This window comes from Lagopus muta, chromosome Z (assembly GCF_023343835.1).
Source record: "Lagopus muta isolate bLagMut1 chromosome Z, bLagMut1 primary, whole genome shotgun sequence".
In the NCBI taxonomy this organism is placed as follows: domain Eukaryota; kingdom Metazoa; phylum Chordata; class Aves; order Galliformes; family Phasianidae; genus Lagopus; species Lagopus muta.
This window is the reverse complement of record NC_064472.1, coordinates 12,299,367-12,321,193: the sequence shown is the minus strand read 5'-3', so window position 1 is coordinate 12,321,193 and position 21,827 is coordinate 12,299,367. Positions and strand designations below refer to the sequence as shown.

The window sequence follows — 21,827 nt, the reverse complement described above, 5'->3', positions numbered from 1 at the left end:
CAATTATATTTATATACACACTCTCTCTCTTTACTGATACCTATGAAATAGAATAACAAACAAAAACAAAAACAAAAAAAACACCCTGGGAGGGGAGAAAACATGCTATCTCTGCTGGCTAAAACCCAAACTCTATATAAAAATAGTTGCATCCTTGCAAGTACGTCCAAAATCAGCCATTTCCAACTACAAGCTTCTCAAATTAGAATTTGCTCAATTTACACATCTGCAAAATTGTTCCTGAAATTATCTAGTAAATTTGCATTATATTATTATACCTGATTTTTTTTTTTTCTCGGAAGTTAAACACAGTGTAGAGGAAGCTTTTGAGAAATACTCACATTAACATATAGCTATCTCATTTATAAAATAAATCTTAATTTGAAGATTTACATATGTATCTTGAATCCACTTTGAGATTTTTGAAGCCTAAAGACCATCAAACCACCACACAAAAGCAAAAAAATAAAATAGATTCAAATGAAGTCAGTTACGTCAAAAAGTATAGCCACTGAAATGAAAACATTTCAAAGGCTCATCTGAGAGATCAGAGTATCAGAGAGATCATGCAGATATGGCATTCCTCTAAAAATTATAATACCTGCATAATAATGAATAATAACAACAAAAATCCAGGTGAACACTGGATACAACATGGTATGTTTTAATCAATCATTACAGTGGCTTGAAAAGAGTAGATGTGATTGTAATCTAATATCTCCTTCAGATTAGGTTTAAATGGGAGTATCAATAGATGGGAGTACAGTTTTTTCTGTATTTTCTTATAGTAGGTAACATCGGCATGAATAATTCAGCTATCATAACTTACTGCTAATTTTGAGTTATGGTACTGCTGGGATTTTAGAAACTTTATAAACGATGTTAATCATACTTCATTCAGTCCCATGGTTCAAGTAAGAATAGGTTAGAAAGAATTTTGAAACATAAGAACTTCACTTTCCACACAGTAAGACCCCAAATAAAGAAAATCGGCTACTAAAAATATGCATATATGAGAGATTACAGTTCATTGCTGGAGGGGAATGGAGATGAATGTTGTATAAGAACCTACACTGAGTAAACAGAATTGAACTATGTGACAATGAAAGGAAGTTGTTTTGTTTTTTGTTTTTTGTTTTTAATATATATATATATATATATGAGTTTTGCAGGCATATATATATATATCTATTTATATATACTGGTATAATATATAGTGTATACACACACACAATCCTTTTACCTTTATCTTGCACTTCTTTTGAAAATCGCTCCCTTTCAATAGCTGATTCACGTTCTATCCGCTCAATTTCAGCCAATGCATCCAATTCTACTTCATCATATGACGTTATAGTTCCTTGTTGCGAAACCTGTTGCTGTGTCTGTACCACAGGAGTTTGAGGTTGTTTTGCAGCAACTGAAGTGTTCTGTTGTAAAACAGGCACTTGTTGTGCCTGAAGGAAAGCTGTCTGTTCATGCTGCGGCAAACACTGAGCAGCGTTTAGTGGGCGGTTAACATCCTGTGGAGTAACGGGTGTTTTAGAAGTCTGTCCTGGGTACTGCACATTAAAAGGAATATCACCCTCTGACACACTGCTGTTTTCCAAACCAGAAAGCATATCATCCTGCTGGTCCAAATCCGAAGATCTTACACGAGAGAGTCTTAATGTAAGCTTAGTGGAGTCCTTGGAAGGAGAACTAATGATATCATACATTGCAGCTTTTTCAGTCTGGTCTTTTTCATCCTTGCCTAACTTCATTTTCTTTTGTTTCTTTTGCTTTCTTTCTGGAGAATCTAACAATATGTCTGGGGGAACATCTCTAGGTGATGAATAAGGTGGAGGCTGAGATTGTAGGATTAAAGGTGGTCTTGATCCTAGAATAATAATTCAGAAAAACTGAACAGTTATGTTGTTTCATGTTTATATAAAAACACACTAAATATAACCTACATATTTTTAATGTGTATTTGTAAATATATCTGTGTTCACAAAAGATCTAAATGAGATTGGTAGGAAGCACATTATTCCTAGATCAAGATGTAATCCAGATAGTAGCACTCTACTTCCTAGGAATTTTTGGCAACTGCAGGTGGAGAAGGGATCATTTCAGAGAAAAAGAAACAAAAAACCCACAACCACACACACACAAAATAGTACCTGCAGATTTAGAATATCATCTATTAAAAATAGTGGATGTAAGCAAATTGACTGCAGAAAAAGAAAAGATAAAAAAGAATCTTCATAGGGTCCAATGATGAAGGATCAGTGGATAGATACTAGTCATTTCAGACATATATTTTTAAACAATTATTTTAAAAAAGAAAGACAAAAAAAAGAAAAAAAGAAAAGAACAAAACAAATGTAGTTTAGGGGTGTTCCCCTACCTTACAGTTCCATAGAAAGGTGAAAATACAAACCATATTAAAAGATCAATGTGCCTCTCCTTCTTGCTTGACTCTGACACTTTTTTTTTTTTTTTTTGTAAGCTCACTCTACCCCCTTCCCATTTCCCCATTAATACCTACAAAATACTAATTGTCTTAAGGCATTATTTTACCATTCTCTGCAATACCTCACCTCTTTTTTTTTTTTATTTTTTCTCATTTTTTTAAATGTACAAATTTTTACTTCTACATGTGGTAATTCCAGACTTTGAGCATATCTACAAAAAATTTAAAAAGTGGACATTTTTCATTAAAAACATTCTTCAATTCAGCACATTTAATTTTTTCTTTCCTCAAATTAAAACAGCTCCCCATAACTATTAGCCCAGAAAAAACTTTGAAAGGCAAGTAACTTACACTTAAAAAAAGAAAAAAGAAAATTAAAAAGAAAAAAGAAAGAAAGAAAGAAAGAAAGAAAGAAAGAAAGAAAGAAAGAAAGAAAGAAAGAAAGAAAGAAAGAAAGAAAGAAAGAAAGAAAGAAAGAAAGAAAGAAAGAAAGAAAGAAAGAAAGAAAGAAAGAAAGAAAGAAAGGAAAAGAAACCAAGAGAAAAAAAAGAAAGAAAAACAAAAAGAGGATGGACCAACAGGCTCCAGCCTGCTTTTGTTTAAACAAAGGAAACATTTCTCTGATCCCATTCACCCACTAGGAAATACTGATCTTCAGAAAGAGGTGACTGAGGTATTGTTAGCCATTCTGTTTTAGATCATCGTAAGTCAGTACTTCTAAAAACATTCAAAAATTTATTGGAAGACAGGACCCCCATATGCTTCATTCAAGAAACACTACTAAATAAGTGAGCAGATTTATTCTGCAGCTTAAATGTATAGTAGATATTTTAAGAAATATTAATTATTAAACAATGTACTGGTCTGTAAATGAAAGAAATAATGGTAAATCCTGCAAAGCTTCAGTTCAAATGAAAGTTGTTTCCTTACTGACAACTTTGCAGACTGCTATACATTAGTTCCTCTCTCTAACAGTATATTCTGCGGGATGCGTATGTAATGCTGGGTATCTTACACAGTTCTCCTTGACCATGAGAAACAAACTATTTTCTGCCAATATCTACAATGTTGGAAAGCCCTGTTTTGATTTATCCTGATTCTCAACACTTTTCTGCTGCTTCATTTTACCTCCTCAAATTAGATGCAAAATACCAAAGTCCTGGCTGCATCCTACAAAGCTCTCTCACTTGCCTTCCACCAGATTTCTGTTCTGGATATGCATGTAGATGTGCGCACACACACATATCCTAATTACCATCTCTTTAGACAATAACTTACAAGACTGTCTCAGCATAGCAGAAATTGTTAGCGATTTACTTCCTTTAAGGTAATGAATACCACTAGGTGGAAACAGAGGCTGCATTTTGTCTACAAATATTAGAGGCAGCTCAAAACTTTTCAAAGAGGATTTACTGACATCTTTACTCTTGAATAACTTAAATGAATATCTCTGAAACTGAAATATTGAAATGCTTATTGTTCTATTGTTCTCTATTGTTCAAAGATGGACAAAGATATGATTCTTCCCTGCCTAAACTTTTAAATAAATATGACAAGATCATTCTGATTTGGTATTATTTTTTTCATGCTGAAAAATAACACTGCAGCACCAGATGAGTGCAGATGAGGTTGTTTTGTTTTTTTTTTTGGTTTTTTTGTTTTGTTTTGTTTTTTTGTCTTAATCTTGTTTAATCTTTGAGTTGACTTGGAGTTGGAGGTCAGAAGGATTTCAGTACATTACATTCAGCATTCTTAGAAAAGGAAGAAATAAAGTACAGTCTTCCCTCTGCTAGGCAGCACTACGAATAGCTATCTTCCCCCTGAAGGTATTGAAGGTAAAGTCTATAAGCTGCATTTTAAATGTGTATGTTCTAAGATATTCAAAGATATCTAAAAATGATGTTAAGCCTTTGGCAATAAATGGATGTAGGTAGTACAATACCTAGATTTTGAAGCAATTAGGGGAAAAAACGTGTATTCTGGATGAGTTTAATTGTACCACAGATGTTAATAGCTTTGAATACGTATCACACAGTGAACACATACCACACTGTTGGATGCTTAGACTTTAGACAAAACATCATTCATTAGACAGAAAAATTTTGTCTACTGCTACTGAAGTAAGCCTGGAATATTTCCTATCGGCACAGACTTAAGCATTATACATCTGAGAACAAAGCTCTCACGAGACTTTTTGACAATAAAAAAAATGTTTTTATGGAAAGAATAGACAGACAGATATGATATGTTAGCTGAAACAGTCAAGATTGCAAAGCTGAGAAGGTAAATGATGTCAGTATAGTGAAACATATGATGATCATTGGAAGTGACCTCTGTGAATGACTCCACTGCCATAATATTCTTTTAGAATAAAGAAATATATAAGTAGCTTTCCAGTCTAAATGTAGAGCTGTGTACTAATTCGTGAGGGAAAAAAAACAACTGACTTTCTGTTGTTGAACTTCCACGGTAACAGTAAAAGAACCTTGATCAAATTTCATGTATGACAAGAACATACAAAGGTTGTGAGATAAAAAGACACTTTCCTCTGAAGGTCATTCTATCATTACTGACCAATGATGATTCAGATAATGCCAAATATAAATGACAAGTAGGTAACACCAAGTGAATTAAAGACTCTACGAAGAACAAATAGACCCATAAACAATACGTCCATAGATTCTCTTTTATAAAGTCATCCTGACCACTCATGATAACCTAAGGATTGGTTATATTAGTTTTCTTAGTGATAGAAGGCACTGAGTATAGAATAAGTTTTTACAAACTGTGTTAGCACTTTTAACACCTTTTTTTCCTTTCCTTTCAAATGATTTTTTTCATATCCTTTGTAATGCAAGCAACTACAAAATGCATTACATTAACACTGACTTAGTCACCTTAAGAATTTTAAGTTTCAAAAATACTTTCCCTCCCTCTACTCCCCCATGTGAAATGGTTTCACTTGCTCACTGTACAACTATAATTTGGGTAGCAAAGAAATAAGCTTCTGTTCAGGAGGTTACACACATCACTAATATCTAAATCTTACAGTTTTTGGACTGCATACTTTCTAATTATGTCATAGTACTTGCAGCTTACCTAACCTTTCATGATACTCTCTCTGATCATCATGGAGCCTTTCTAGAACTAGCTGCCTGTCAAAGTTGGTGCACCAAGTCCCATCACTAATCACATTGTTGGTTGTAACCCACGTGATTAAAAAACAATTCTGCAGGTGATCAGGAACATAGAACTCATATTTGGAAGAATTACTAGCTTTTCAGTCACATAACAACAACTACAAAAGATTCACTCCAAACAGTATCTTCATCTTCCTTTAAATCGCTTTCAGGTAAAGGTTCCCAGATGTTCAAAGAAAATCTTTCACCAATCCTACATGCTCATTTGCTGTTATGCATCAAGACCAGAAAAAAAAAAATACTAGTGAACAAACAAAGACTAATGTATAATCCTTGCTACATAGTTTGCTTCTGGAGAGAAACACAAGTTTTCAAAATGCTATGCCTTTTAAAATTCATTATAATGTGATTCTCCAGACATTACCACAGAACATTACCATAAGGAAGCGTGCTGCCTCCCTGTAATATTTCTAGGAAACTTGCTAGTCTGATTCACTCCTCTGATTATTATCCTTTACTGTCAATTCAGGCCAGCGCTGAGAGAACCTGAGGATTACCAAAAAGGACTTCTGGGGACTGGGACAGTTAGTGACAAAGAGGGAGCAGATGTAGAGGTGTTATTTTCCTCTATCCCTACAGTGGCAGGAAGGGATATTTGAGAGGACCAGGAAAACTCCATCTCATAAATGCATGGCTGAGAGGCTGGTGCAATAGCAAGAACTTAGGTTTTTTTGACCATGGGATGGTTTAGTCAGTGCCTGGCCTGATGGCTGCTGATGTCTCAAAGGAGGAAATGGATCCTAGCCCAGGACCTGGCAGAGTTTGTTGAGATGGCTTTAAACAAGATAAAGGGTGCAGGGGATAAAACCAGGCCCACTAGAGATAAGCCTAGACAAACAATGATGGGTTTGGGGATGAGATAAGGAATTCAGATGAAGTGCAACTATGCCATTGCACACAGCACGGGCAACAAACAGAAAGAGTTGGAAGCCATCATGTAACAGGCATACTGTAGCTTAGCTGTCATTACTGAAACATGGTGTAATCCTCCCACAGCTAGAGTAAAGTAATGGATGGATATAAGCTCTTCAGAAGGGATAGGCAAGGAAGGAACAGTGGTGGTGTGGCTCTCCACACTAGAGAGTTTTGATGTTAAGCTCAGGGCTGGGAATGATAAGGTTGAGTCTCTAAGGGTAAGGATCAACGGAAGGGCTGACAGGGCACACGTCCAGGTGGAAGTCTGTTACAGACTGCCTAACCAGGATGAAGAGACAGATGAGGCATTCTACAAAGAGCAAGCAGAAGCTGTTATCTCATAGGCGATTTAAACACCCCTGATTTATGTTGGAAATATAATACAGTGCAGAGGCAGCAGTCTAGGAGATTTCTAGAGTGTATGGAAGATGACTTCCTGATGCAGCTGGTGAGAGAGACAACCAGGGGAGATGTCCTGCTAGGCCTGCTGTTCACAACTAGAAAAGGATTGGTGGGAGATTTGGAGGTCAGGAGCTGTCTTGCACAGAGTGACCATGAAATGGTAGAGTTCTCGATTCTTGTTTAAGTAGGAGGGAAGTCCGAGGTAGCAAAACTGCTACCTCGGACTTCCCGAGAGAGGACTTTGAATTGTTCAGGATACTGTTAGGGAGGGTCCCTTGGGATTTAGTCCTGAAGGGTAAAGGGGTCTAGAAAGGCAGGTCACTCCTCAAGAGGGAAGTCTTGAAGGAGTAGGAGCAGGCTGTCCCCTTGTGCTGCAAGATGGCTGGCGTGGAAGAAGATTGAATTGAGTGAACAAGGAGTTTTTCCTGAGGCCCCAAGAGACAAAGAGAATCTGCTTCCTGGGGAAGAAGAGATGGCAAATCATGGAGAGTACAAAGAAGTTGCTAGGACATGCAGGAAGAAAATTAGAAAGGCAAAAGTCCAGTTTGAATTCAGGTTGGGCACTGCAGTAGAAGAAAACAAAAAACTGTTTTACAAATATATTAACCGTGAGAAGAGGGCTAAGGATAATCTCCATGCTTTACTGGATGCAGTGGGGAACTGAGGATGAGGAAGAGGCTGAGGTTCTCAATACCTTCTTTACACCTATCTTTAAAAGTCAGATCAGTTACCTTCCAGCTACTCTCCCCTGACTTGGAAGTCTCGGATGGGGAGTAGAATAAACCCCCATGATTCAGGTAGAAACAGTTGGAGATCTACTACTCCACCTGGACTGCCACAAGTCCATGGGGCTGGATGGGGTCAACGTGGGGGTACTGAAGGAGCTGGCAGAGGTGATATCCAAGCCATTTTCCAACATCTTTCTGGTCCCAGCATCTCTGGTCCCACAAGGCTGGAAGCTTGCCAGCGCGACTCTTATCTACAAGGAGGGTCATAAGGATGATGCAGGCAACTAGAGGCCCATCAGCCTGTCCTCAGTGCCAGGAAAGGTTATGGAGCTGATCATCTTGAGGGAGATGTGCGGAACATGCAGGACAACTGGGGAACTGAGTCGATCCAGCATGGGTTCATGAAAGGCAGGTCCTGCTTAATCAACCTGATTTCATTCTGTGATCGAGTGATCCGCCTGGTGGATGAGGGAAAAGCTTTTGATATAGTTTGCCTAGACTTGAACAAAGCCTTTGACACTGTCTCTCACAGTATTCTACTGGAGAAGCCGGCAGACCATGGCCTGGACAGATGTACCCATCACTAGGCAGAAATCTGGCTGGAGGGCCAGGCCCTGAGAGTGGTGGTGAGTGGAATTAAATCCAGCTGGAGTCTGGTCACAACTGGTGTTACCAAGGAGTTGGTACTGGGGCCTGTTCTGTTCAATATCTTCACTGATGACCTGGATTAGTGCACCCTCACTAAGTTTGCAGATAACACCAAGTTGGGAGAAAGTGATGATCTGCTTGGGGACAGGAAAGCCCCACAGAACAATCCAAACAGGCTGGATAGCTGGGCAGAGGCCAGTGGGATCAAGTTCAACAAGACCAAATGCCAAGTCCTGCACTTTGGCCACAACAACCCCAGGCAACACTACAGGCTTGGGGCAGAGTGACTGGAAGGCTGTGTAGAGAAAACAGACTGATGCTCAGTTACACATGAGCCAGCAGGTGGCTAAGAAGGCCAGTGACATTAGAAACAGTGCTGCCAGCAGGAGCAGGAGCTCACCGTCTATACTATACTGATGTTTGTCTGATGGAAAGGCTCATAAGCTGTTGCTGACAGAGTCTGAGGAACACTCACAACTTACTGCCAGAAGATCTTAAGAAGCAGCAATTACACTGAACAAATGAGAAGAACAAAATATTTTTTTTATTTAATATGATCTTATCACCTTCACATAAATTGAACTTTTTCATTATAATAGAATCAGACAAATTCTCCCTGTAAATCTATCTAAAACAATCTCACAATCAGTAATAATAATTTGAGCCTCCACCCCTCTGAAAGTGAAAACACAGACTCTTCAAAAGACCAGTAAAGTACTGTCTAGTATATTATGCACAGCCTGTATAATTTCAGCACATTCTAGAACAATTTCTCTGGAAGAATTGAGAGAATAATTAAGAGGTAATATTCCAGGGTGAGTTTGCTAAGAATAAATCAAAATCAAAATAATTTGATTTTATGAAGTGGTGGGCTTTGAGAAATAAAGAGAAGTTAATGCCACATTTGGACTTAAACAAGTTCAAGACTGGTCCAAGAAATTAAGTCTAAGAAATTAAGACTTTCTAAACAATTTATCATAGCAAGTTCACAAATAGCTGAGGAAAGTATGGGCAAAAGAATCATAAGACTGCAGTACACCATACTGGAAAAATGTTTTCAAAGAAAGAGTATCAAGTTTATGGTAAAAATGGATGAACAGAATGTGGGCAAACCAGTGCAGAGCACAGTCCTAAGAGTAGCAATAATAAAATATTTGTCAACGTCAACTTTTCAACTAATAGAATTAAAGATTACCTTCGCTAATCTAATGATTATACTGAACTTTTCGGTGAGTTTTTTGGTTGAGACCTGCACCTGTTTTTAAAGAAAGAAAGAAAATTACAATTATCTTTCTACTGAAACAAAATGAATGGAGTAAGAAAAAGCACAAACTTTACTCATCTGAGAAAGAGCAACTGTAATAACAAGACGGGAAGATGGAGAAACTCCACACAAAGGCAGCAGTATGTTTATAGCAGCTTGCAAAAAGAATCTAATTTGTTACCAAAGAGCAGCTATTTTCTCATACGTAGCAGGAATAAAATACAAGATGTCATTTTCTAACTACTCCTCCTTCTAAATCTTCAAGGTGTTATATGCACAACTTAGGGCAGTACAACATCAAGACAAATAGACAAAATAGAATTCAAATAACACAAAAGACATTTAGAGGCTTAGAAATGTTGACTTATGTAAAGATGATAGAAAGAAGCAGCTATGTTCAATAAGTAGATTAGATGGTGGAAGATGTTGTAGCAGTCTTTGATATGTGCATGAATGTTATATGAAAAAAGGGACATAAATTGTTTTTCCTTGATCTCTGGAAAGAAATCAAGAAGTGTTATTCCTAACTCCAACAAAAATGTTTCATGTAAAACATTAGGAAAAGTGCTTCCTAGCAGTGTGAATTAGAACAGATTGCAAGAGAAAATAAACCACTGGTGATATTTTAGCAGAAAACTAGATGGAAATTATTGGGAATGACACTACTACAGCTCATTCAGGGTGAAAGTAAGAAGATAGGAAGCCCTCAGTTCCTTTTGTGCTTTATTTTCTGAAATCTCAGAGTCTTTCTCTGGGAATCTTCCCAAAATTTGTACTATATTTTATATATATAGTACTAGATATATATATATATATATGTATGTATGTATGTATGTATGTGTATATATATATATACACATACAGTGTGTATATATATACGTATACATATATATATACACACACACATTTATTTTGATTAACAAACTATGCTAATGTCTATTTTTAAACAGTGTAACTTCATTTAGAATTCAGACTTAAACGGATAGTATACTAGACACATAACGCAGATTTGGGAGTTTTCTTGGAAAATATTCATTTTGCACATACTCTTTTAAATAAACTTCAGAGAAGAATCCCTCCACTTTCTCCACAGTTCGAAAATAAATGAATGTATGAAAAAAAATCAGGCTGTTCCAGCTTAGAACTCCTGCATTTGGAAGCATCCTTGTGTAAAAAGTTAAAACTTGAAGAAGTAAGAATGAACACTTCTTTTGGCCCTGTCAGAAAACACTTCAGAATGAATTTCTTCCACTTTTCGAAGGAGAGAGGAAGAGATTATATTCTTTCATAAGTATCTTTGGCAGCACTGAAGTCTGCAACAGAGATTTGAAAACATTTGTAATTCTCTTTACAATCCATTATATACAGAGACCAAATAGAAAAGAATCTTCTCTGGAGAAGTCTTAAATAAAAGTGATCGTGCCAAATTATTCAGAAAATAATCAAGTACCCACGCTACTTTGTTAGACAGCAGCTTCTAAAAATATTTTTGGGTATGACTGTAATTCTCACTGTCTTATAAAATGTTGAAAGATTATGTTGAATTATTTCCTCTATGACAAATAGTAACAATTTCTGGAGGAAATGCAAGTTATTTCTGGGGGGAAAAACAAGGTGCCAAGGTTTAGTTCAGCATGGGTTGCTATTATTTCCTACAAATGTTTCCCTGGGATTTCCCGAAATTATATGGAAACAGGACTGTAAAAATAAGAACTCTTCTCTTTGGAAAGCAGTGGTTTAAACCTCAAGGAAGACTTTCCTTTATATAAATCTTTAAAAGTTGTCTTTAAATATGTATATGTATATACATATTTATATACATATATATATATTTATATTTTATATATATATTTATATATATATATATATATATATATATATTTTTTTCTCTGAAGTTCAAGAGTGGTAGGAAAGTAGAACAAACAGACAAAGGACTTTGATAAGAAATCCATTTTGGATAATGCATTCCACAAAATATATTATGAGAAGAAGGAAAAAAAAAAAAAAAAAAAAAGGAAAAACAGAAGGAAATTTCTTCTTCACAGAAGAATCATAGGAATGAATTTTCAATGATAGTTGATAAGGCAGTAGACAACAGCAGAAAGTAGAGCCAAAACTCTGTTTTCGTACTGAGAAGACTAAAATTTATACTAACAAAGAAGGATAAAGTCCAACCTAAAACCTTCTGCATAAAACTCCAGCTGCTCTGGTACCTTTACTGAAGCAAAAGAAATGAAGCAGAAATTTCTGCATCAGGGAAACTGTACTCCATTTAGTAAGTGAACAACCAACCCAAAGAACAAACATAACTTGTCCCCTCTCAAATATTTTCTTGAGTTACAAACCAAACTTATTCCTCATTCAATTTCTGTCAATTAGACAGCTATCATTCAGTTTTGAAATGATCCAAGACTTTGCAACCACAGTCTCCAAATCACCATACGCCTTTGCTATTTCCATGTCAAAAATACAGAAATGTCTTGCAGCCTTTTATCTTCAATAATTCCCTCACATTTCTATACTACATAAGAAAGTATAGATATTGTAATACCCTTCCCTGAGATCTATTTCTTGGCTCACATCTAGTGCCATTCTTTCTGTCCTCCCACACAATTACATATTTTGCTGATTTTCTTTATCACGGTTTGCAACATGTCAACCAAACTTTCAAAGGCTACTGACAGCAGCAATGAAAATTTCACAAATTTATAAGCACAATCAACAACCTTCACTTCAAATCAAGACAAAAACTCACTGGAATTACATACTCTAAACAGTACTGTTATTATCTAGATGTCTTCAGGACATTTATAAAATTAGATTGGCAGAAGTAAATGCAAGGTTCTTGGAGCATCAAGAACTCATTCTCTTAATCAGGATTCGTTAATCTCAAGGAAAGAACAGTGGTACCACCACTAGTAAAGTATTTCAGTTATGCGCTTTATCATCGAGAAAAATAAATCTTACAGGTAAGTAAATAAAAAAATACCTCTTGAACTTTTTCAGTACCCATAATGCTGAAACATTACAACATGAACAGCAGAATCAGACTCTTTTCAAGAAGAAAAAAAGAGAGATCTCTTCAAAATGGGTTCTGAGACAGCCAATTTAAACAGCTGCAATTTAACAAAAAATAATTTAAATATTCTGGCTGAGTAGTTATCACATATCTAAATGGAAGAAGCTTAGTTTCACAGTGTTGTGAATGTTCTACAAACATGGATTTTGTGTAATTAGTTTAAGAAAAACAAGCACGTTTAGTCTTTGGCATTTATATATGTCTTACAAGTCCTTTAGCACAAGATCTCCTAAAATAATGATGCCACTGGCACGCTATACAAAATTCTTTTGTCTTGCATTTGAGTCACATTTTTTTTTACATCACTGCCAATATACATATATATTAGATGAACCACAGCGATCATTTAGCAGTCACAGAATCAAAGAATAATTCAATTAAGACCTCAGAAGGTCTATAGTCCATCTGTTGGCTCAAACTGGGGTGAGCTAAGTCAAATCATTATGCGTGATTTTATCCTTGAAAACCTCCTGGAATGGAGAATGCACAGACTCTCTGGACAGCCTTGATTGACTATCCTGATAATTAAAAAGGTTTTCCCTATATTCAGACAAAACCTTCCATTTCAATTTATGTTCGTTTTAGCTCATCCTTTTTCCAAACCGCTCTGAAGAGCCTCTTCATAGGTTTGGGAAGGCTGCTCTCCCTGACTCTGAGGACTTGATTTATCCAAGCTGAAAAAGCCTAACAACCTCACCTTCTCTGCAGTCACTCCCTTCTCCTTATCAACCTAATCTGAGTATCCAGAAATAATCAATTGTGTTCCAGGGTTAAAAGGGAACGACGAACTCTTGTATCTTTCTACTATTTCTATACAACACATAAGCACTAAAAACCTCTGCTATCAAAAATACATTCAAACCCCTGCTTCACTAAGTCTCATGCATCTCCATAACTGCTTTTTAACAATAACATTATCAATAGTGGTATGCTTTCTAGATTTTAGCATAAAGAATTATTTTGAGCAGATTTTTTCTGTTCCATTTCAACTGACATTTTGCCCTATTCCTTCTCCATAGCTAAGGTGTTCAGGCCTCATTTATGCTACGTGTATTGTGTTCATTGAACTACTTTCAATTTCATGATCTTTCAATTTGATGATTGCAATTACGAAAAAAGTTGCATGTTAAAACACTTTCAAGGTGGTCAAGAGTTCAATACTCGTAATGCTGCCTTGAAACTACTTGTTATGCAGAGCAACTGAATCCATTCTTATAAACAATTCAAATCCTCACTTTAGAAAGGATTTTGAATCCTTCTGTCCTCCATTAATTTAAGATATGTTTTGAAGTACCATTTGTCAATTTTTGGACCTCCAGAAATTTCTCCTGGATGAGGGCTCAAAATAATTTTGTTACTGAAATCTAATTACATACTCCTTAATTCTACTGGAAAACAGAATTCAGAAGGACTAACTAAATACCTCTTTAAACTCTCTGTTCCTTTAAATTAAGAAAAATACATTGATACATATGACTGCTAGACTACCTTTAGGGGTTCCATCACTTCCAGCTGGAGAACAGACTGACTGTGGTGACCTCAAGGAAAAAGATGCAGCATTTCTTATTGAAGGATCGCCATCCTAAAGTGACAATAATAAAAAATACCATTATAAGCATGAATATTTCATAAAATAAAGTAAAATTAGTACATACATTGATAAAATCAACTACCTGAAAAACCAGACAATAAATATTATAAAAATATTTATTTATATAAAAATTTTTACAATTTAGGCTGTCATAAAGTAATGTTCCAGAGCACAAGAGCTCTTAGAAGAAACAATCACCAGAATATGCTCAGAAAAATACATTCATATGCAAAACTTTCTTGTTACAACCAGTTATAGCAGAATAAGCAAAGTATGAACTCTATATAATAACAACGAGAATTGAGCATAAAAATTAGAATTTTAAAACACATTAAACAGTTTTTCCACTTAGCCTACCCCTAAAGCATATCTAGAATACAACCACAGTTTTACATTTAAGCAATAATAATATTTTCCTTAAATCGCTGTCATGGAGCCCTCTGCTGGCCAAGAATATATATATCCAGTCAATGAAATAGATTTAAACTTTGATAGAACAGTATTTCCTATCATAAGCATTGTTTTTTAAACAACAATAGGATTGCTGGGGGGGGGGGAGGGGGAGGAACACAAACAAATCAGCAACCTTTTTAACTATGAGAAAATAATTTCTGTAGTATAAATAAATTGCAAAAAGTCAATTCTTTTAAATTAAATCTTTTAAAGATTTCATTCATATAAATCCTTATATGAAAGATTCCTTTCATAGAACTCCTTTTTATCTCTTTCCTTTTTTTTTTTTTTTGAATCTGAATTTTCTGTCCCTTATCATTATAGCCAATTTCAACTCAATTAATAGAACATTAGTTGGTTCAACTGTAAGTTTCTACATGCTTCTACCAAAAAAAAAAAAAAAAAAAAAAAAAAAAAAAAAAAAAAAGATAAATAAAAAGAAAAACATCAGTAAGTCAGAAAGCTAAACTGGCATTTGAAGGAGATAGAAGCCTACATAGATGGGCAACTGCACACTCCCTTTAGTAATGGCTAATGGCTAAACAGACAGTTCTCCAATGCATACTAGCAGATGAGCTACAATACATATTATGTCACACAGAGGAATAGTTCATGCTATCAGATCAAAAGAAAGAGCTTTTCACCTGACAGTAATTATAATTGAAATAAAAGTGCAAGTTTACACTGTTTACAAGAGCCATAGAACATATTGAGCTGGAATCCATGACGATTGCCAACTCCTGACTTGAAAGAAGGCAACCCAATAGCACTGTCCAAATGCTTCTTGAACACTAACAAACCTGTAGTCATGACCCTGGGGTACAGTATCTGAACCCCCTGCCAGGGAACAACTTAATATATAATCTGAACTTTATCTGACACAGCTCTAAGGCATCACATCCTACCACTGGTTCCCAGAGAAAAAGGATCAGCACCTCCTTCTCTGCTCACCTTCGAGAGGAAATAGACAGCAGCCATCTCTCAATTTCCTGTGAGATGCACAAAACAAAATTTCTCAGCTGTTGCTCATACGTTACGCCTCCTAGTCCTTATAGCATCTCTGCTGCTCTTGTTTGGACACATTCTAATGATTTTATACCATCTTTATATTGCAGACTCTCTGCAATAAAACAGCATTCATTATTTAGGATAAGGCCATTCTGATGCTGAGTCTAATGGAGCAACCACTTCTTTCAGCTGGCTAGTTATACTGAGCTTAATGTACCCCTAAAAAATGGCTGGCTCTTATGGCCAGTGAGGTAGATTGTTCACTCATATTGAGCTTATCACAAACAAACAAAAACTAGTGATTGCCTCATGCTCAGATCTATGAATATATCACTGCAAGGCCTATCTACTCTCAAGGGAATATATCATTCTTCCTCCTCCCAATTTAGAACTGCCTGCAAACTTAGTGTGCACTCATCTCCTGTGTCCAGGTCACAGATTAAAATTTGGAAGAAGACTGGCCTAAAATTGAGTCATGGGGAACATGACAAGTGCCTTGCCACCAGTATGATGTTACTCTATTTACTACAACTCCTTGAGCGCAACTCTTCTCTCAGTTGTTCACTCATAATATTGTATACATATGTACAGTATCTGGCTGTACGTTGGATATTTTGTTGAAGATATTATAAGAGACACTACCAAAAACCTTGCTAAAATCCAAAAAAATTCATTTGCATGCACTGCTTTTCCTTTGTTAACTGGGTGAATAACCTTGTCATACTGGAATATTAAGTAACTAAGTCATGACTTTCTCTTCATGAATCCATGTTGCTTTAGAATTACTGCCAACTCTTTCATATGTTCTTCAACAAGTCCCAGAATAATGTCCATAGTTTTACTAAGCACCAAAGTTAGAGTAACAGTACCGTCACTACCAGGATATTCTTTCTTACCCTTTTTGAAAATTGGAATAACATCTGCAAGCTTCCAAACAGCTGTGAACTCTCCAAATTCCAAAGACCATTGATAAGTAACTGAGAGAGGTTTGGTAATAATTTCATCTATTTCCTTCAGTATCTTGAGATGAATTCCACTGAGTCCTGTAGACTTATGTGCATTTAGCTGCAGCAGCAAATCCCATACATGTTCAGTGTCAACTGCAAGCTTATCACTCTCACAAACACAGGACCCCAAGAGTTTCAGGACCCACCAGTGGCATTAAAAACAGATGCAAAAAAAAAAAAAAAGTCTCACTCTCTCTTCATCCCAATTTGTAACGTGACCAATTGTCAAGTAATGGACCAATGCCTTTTTTAGATTTCCTTTTGATGTTAACATACTTTAGAAAACCATCTTAGTTATCCATTACAGCACTGGCCAACTTCAACTCTAACTGAGCTTTGGCTGAATCAATTTTCTCCCTATAGTGACGAAGAGTTTCCAAAGTCCATACTATTTCTTTTTCCCACCTTTGTTCCTGAAGGAGAAAACTGTTCAGCCAAGCCAGCCTTCAGCCCTCATCATGGCTAAGTGATCTACCGTAGACTCACATTAACAATACCTGCTTAATTAGTTTTTATCCTAAATCCTTACAGAGACTTTCAGCCCTGGCAGCAAGCACTGTACAATCCAGCACTTTCTTTACACGCAGCATTATCTGTCCACCACACCTTTTCATGCCTGTTTCTTCAGTATCATTCCCTACAGCTGGAAAGACAAAGAATAGTATTTGCATTTCTGATTCCTTCACCAATTTCCTCAGTGCCATGAAGTCTCTTCTGATTGTCCTTGGACTTCTCAAAAAAGCAATTGTAGATGATAACCTAAGGTGACATACAAGCCTGTATGCAGGGGAGTTTTCTGATCCTATAGAGCTCAATGTTGATAATGCTAAAATTGGATCCTTATAAGTAAGGATCAGAGGAAGGCCAACAAGGCAAATAAAGTGACAGGCATCTGTTACAGATCATCCAGCCAGGAAAAAGTGACAGAAGTAGTATTTTATAAGTAGCTGGCAAAAACCACACAGTCACTTGCCCTTGCTCTTGTGAGGAACTTCAACTTATCAGACATTTGCTGGAAATATAAGTACAATCCATCAGAGAGGAAACAGTCTAGGATGCTTGTGGAGTGTGTGGAAGATGACTTCCTGACACAGCTGTAAGAGAGTCTATCAGGGGAGCTGCCTCACTAGACCTGCTGTTTATGAACAGAGAAGGCATGATGGGAGATGTGGTCAGAAACCCTTTTGGGCATAGTGACCACAAAGTGATAGGTTTTCAATTCTTGGTGAAGTCAGGAGGAAGGCCAGCAAAACCATGGACTTCTGGAGGACAGACCTTGGACTGTTTAGGACATTGGTTGAAGAAGTCCCTTGGGAGATAGTTCTGAAGAGCAAAGGTGTCCAGGAAGGCTGGATGCTTTCTCAAGGACATCTTAATGGCATAAGAACAGGGCATCACCCTGTGCTGCAAGATGAGCTGTCACAACAACTGCAAGCAATGCTACAGGTTTTGGGCAGAATGGTTGGAAAACTGTATTGCAGAAATGGATCTGGAGGTATTAGTCAACAGCCAGCTAAACACGAGCCAGCAGTGTGCCCACGTGGATATCCTGGCTTGTATCAGAAATAGTGTGGCCATCTAAGGAGATGACTGTGCTCCTGTACTCAGCACCGGTGAGGCCATTCCTTGAGTGCGATCTATTCTGGGCCCTTTACTACAAAAGAAAAACACCAAGGAGCTGGAACGTGTCGAAAGAAGGGTGATGGAACTGGTGAAGGGTGTGAGGAGTATCTGAGGGAACTGAGATTGTTTAGCCTGGAGAAGAGGAGGCTCAGGGGAGATCTTATCATTCTCTACAACTATCTGAAATATAGATGTAGTGAGGTGGGAATACATCTCACAGATAACTAGCAATAGAATAAGAAGTAATGGCCTCACATTGTGCCAATGGTGGTACAGGTTGGATATTAGTAAAAATTCCTTCTCTGAAAAGAGTGATCAAGCATTGGACCAGGCTGCCTAAGGAAATGGTGGAGTCACTGTCCCTGGAGGTGTTCAAGAAACACGGAGATGTGGCACTGAGGGACATAGTTTAGTGGGCACAATGGTGATGGACTGACAGCTGGAATTTTTGGCCTTAGAGATCTTTTCCAACATTAACAATTCTATGATTCTTTGAAGTAACCTGGAAACATCCTTAATCCAATACCCAGGGAGTCAGCAAAATTTGCTAAATGACTAGTTGGCAGATCAGGCCCCCTGCTCCCATCTGAAGAAAGTCATGCATGCAATAAACCACACTTTTTTCTTTATGGAGATGGTCACGATGCTGGTAATCAGTTGACCTAACCCTTGTTTCTCCTATACCACAGATGGGTCCTCAACCATATATCTTTATGGGTCCTCCACCATGTCATTATGTCCCTGTCCTTCCAATTCCAGAGACTCACAGTTGTTGTGAAAGAACACCTGAGAAGGCAAAACAGACCAGCAACTAGCTTCTGATGAAATTTTGTAACTACTGTTACACTGTTACATTGCAGGCATCAATACTTACAGTACAGTAAGTACTCACAGTTCAAAGATCTAGTAAAAAAAATACTATTGGAAACAGGTACTCTCTCTCAAGAGCTGTTAAGAGACTGTGTTGAGCTTTTAAGGAACCTCCATCAAACTACATCTGCATGATTAAGATGAAAAATAATCAATAATTTAGAAAAAAAATCACCACAGACAAAAACTGGGGGGAACTTCGTTCAGATATTAGAGTTCAAGATATCAGAAAGAATTACTACCACATAAACTAAAGCCACGAGGATAAAATGTCTTGAAAAGAAACCAAACCATAATACACATGTAAATCAGTAAGAAAAACTGTCTATGTGACTTCTTGCCTTTGGCAATACTATCATGCTACTGGATACGTTGCTCAAATATGTCAATTCTAATTGAGAAGTATGAGTATTTAGAGAGACAAGTTAATCCTACACCTACTTAGAATCTAGTATTGTTAGCATCAATATACTGATGTAATTACTGCAGTGACACTTTACCATTTTATTAACATAAACTTGTGAATAAGTAAAATTTTTTGCTTATCATAATTTCAACAGAGTGCTACAAACTGTTGAAAAGGAAAGAGGTATCTTCTACAAGAACTGAAACCTCACATGTTAGAGTTGCACAGTTGAGTGAATATGTCTGAAACTTAGATGTTTTCAAGTGGTTTTATAAATCAACAACAATATAGTAAAACATCTGTCTTACAAGGCAACTAAATATGTTTTATGATAAATTGATTTAGGTAACATACATCACTACTTAATCTGTGCACCATCTGTAGGTAGTCTTCATTTGATCCATGTCTAGAATTATCAGCATGATGATTAGCTGAATTTCCCGACAACTGACTTGAAACTTTATTTTCATGGAGATTCCTCATCCCTGCTGTGACAATAGGACAAGCTGAAATGCAAAAACAAAACAAAACAAAAAAGTAAATAATTGTACTGATATATATATATATGTATATACACTCCTTAGCTCTTAAAGTTTCATGAATATTACCATAAAAGAGGAAATCGCTAAGCTGTATACAAGAGGTCTGGAATCTGAACAAGAATAGGGTTGTTTTTTTTGTATTTTGTTTTTTTTTTTTTTAATTGTATCCTTTAGCCACAAGTACCCTGAATAAAATCAGGTGTGTAAGATTTGAATTTTCAAGATTTACAATCCAAGTTCCATGTACATTAGACAAGCTCTTTCCACACCTACTCTGGGTCACCTTAGTATTAGTCTCATTTACACTACAAAGGTTTATTAAAGTGAGGTAACCTCATAGCAAAACTTAGTTACGCAGGAAAAAATGAATTTTTTTGTCTGGTACAGATAAATGATGGCCATCAAATAAAAGCCTTAGGGTTTGCTTTTTAGTTGCTATATATGTGTGATAACTATGCAAAATAGGTGTACACTGGGAAGAAATGTCACGTGAAGAGGCATTTTACATTTTTTTCCTTTTTCTTTTTTTTTTCCTTTTTTTTTTTTTTTTAATACTGTAACTTTTGGAGGAGGTTGAAGGGAGGCCTCATGGCAGCCAACAACTTCCTAAAGAGAAAAAGTAGGTAACCAGGTGCTGATCGCTTCTCTCTGGTGACAGCTACAGGACCCAACGAATGGCATGGAGCTGTGTCAGAGAAGGGTTAGGCTGTGTGTTAGGAAAAGGCTCTTCACCATATGGTGATCAGCCCCTGGAACAGGCTCCCTGGTCATGGCTCAAATTTGCCAGAGTTCAAACAGTGTTTAGGCAATAGTCTTAGAGATAGGGTTTGATTTTTGTGTGGTCCTGTGTGGAGTTTGATTCTTGTGGAAACCTTACAACTTGGAATATTCTATTATTCTGTGATGTTCTGCAGTTAGGTAAACAAAGATAAATATAACAACAAAAAAATTCTATCAGTACAAAGACTCACATTAAGCTTGTGACTCAAGAGCCATGAAACGTGCACATGAAAGCAAACATCACAGACTTACCTTGCTGCAGCTGAGGATGCGGTGTGTAACTTGGAGGATGTGAATATGGCATGTATCCTGCAGGGCTTTGAGGAGCATATGGACTAGGCACTGGACTGTTCTGTTGTGCCAAAAATCTGTTACCAGAGCTTGTCTGTGGTGGCACAAACCGGCTAAAAATAAAATTTTAAAGGATTTGAGAAGTTGTAAAAATAAATTTAGACAATGTTGTTATTCCTTTTGAAATAGTATATATCTGGAACATTTTAACTTCTGGAAAAGACATTATTCTAACGCGATGAAGAAACCTCTTCAAAAGCAGCATTTAAATCCATCAATGCCGTCTCAATTTCAATTACTACTTAGGAGTCAGAAAGAGGGTACTGTATTAGTAAAAAGATAGAAAGCATTCCATCTAGTGAAAGCAAACAATAACAGAAGTTATAGATATTTACCATAATAAGGCAATTTTCAATAGTTGTATCTTATTAGAAGTTTATTGGAATCTTTAATGAAAACGACAGCTAAGGTCTTACTATCAAATAACCACAAGCTCCCTAGAACTGACAAAGTAGTAATCTTATTTAAATATGACTTTTCCAATAAGATTTCAAATAACTTTATCTAA

The 21,827-nt window shown here is 36.5% G+C and overlaps 1 protein-coding gene across 6 annotated transcripts in view; it reads right to left on the bottom strand.

Annotated features, from left to right (window-relative positions):
* The window catches only part of NIPBL (NIPBL cohesin loading factor), a 167,274-nt gene that overhangs the window by 70,475 nt on the left and 74,972 nt on the right, over positions 1 to 21,827 (bottom strand). For 5 of the 6 annotated variants that reach the window (XM_048932553.1, XM_048932552.1, XM_048932551.1 and 2 more), the window contains 4 exons: positions 21,221 to 21,372; positions 20,001 to 20,152; positions 14,177 to 14,270; positions 1,244 to 1,876 (listed from right to left, as the gene is read on the bottom strand). In XM_048932553.1, coding sequence (XP_048788510.1) covers positions 1,244 to 1,876; positions 14,177 to 14,270; positions 20,001 to 20,152; positions 21,221 to 21,372 — 1,031 coding nt within the window. The remainder of the gene's footprint in view (positions 1 to 1,243; positions 1,877 to 14,176; positions 14,271 to 20,000; positions 20,153 to 21,220; positions 21,373 to 21,827) is intronic. The other variant, XM_048932556.1, reaches the window with a different exon arrangement.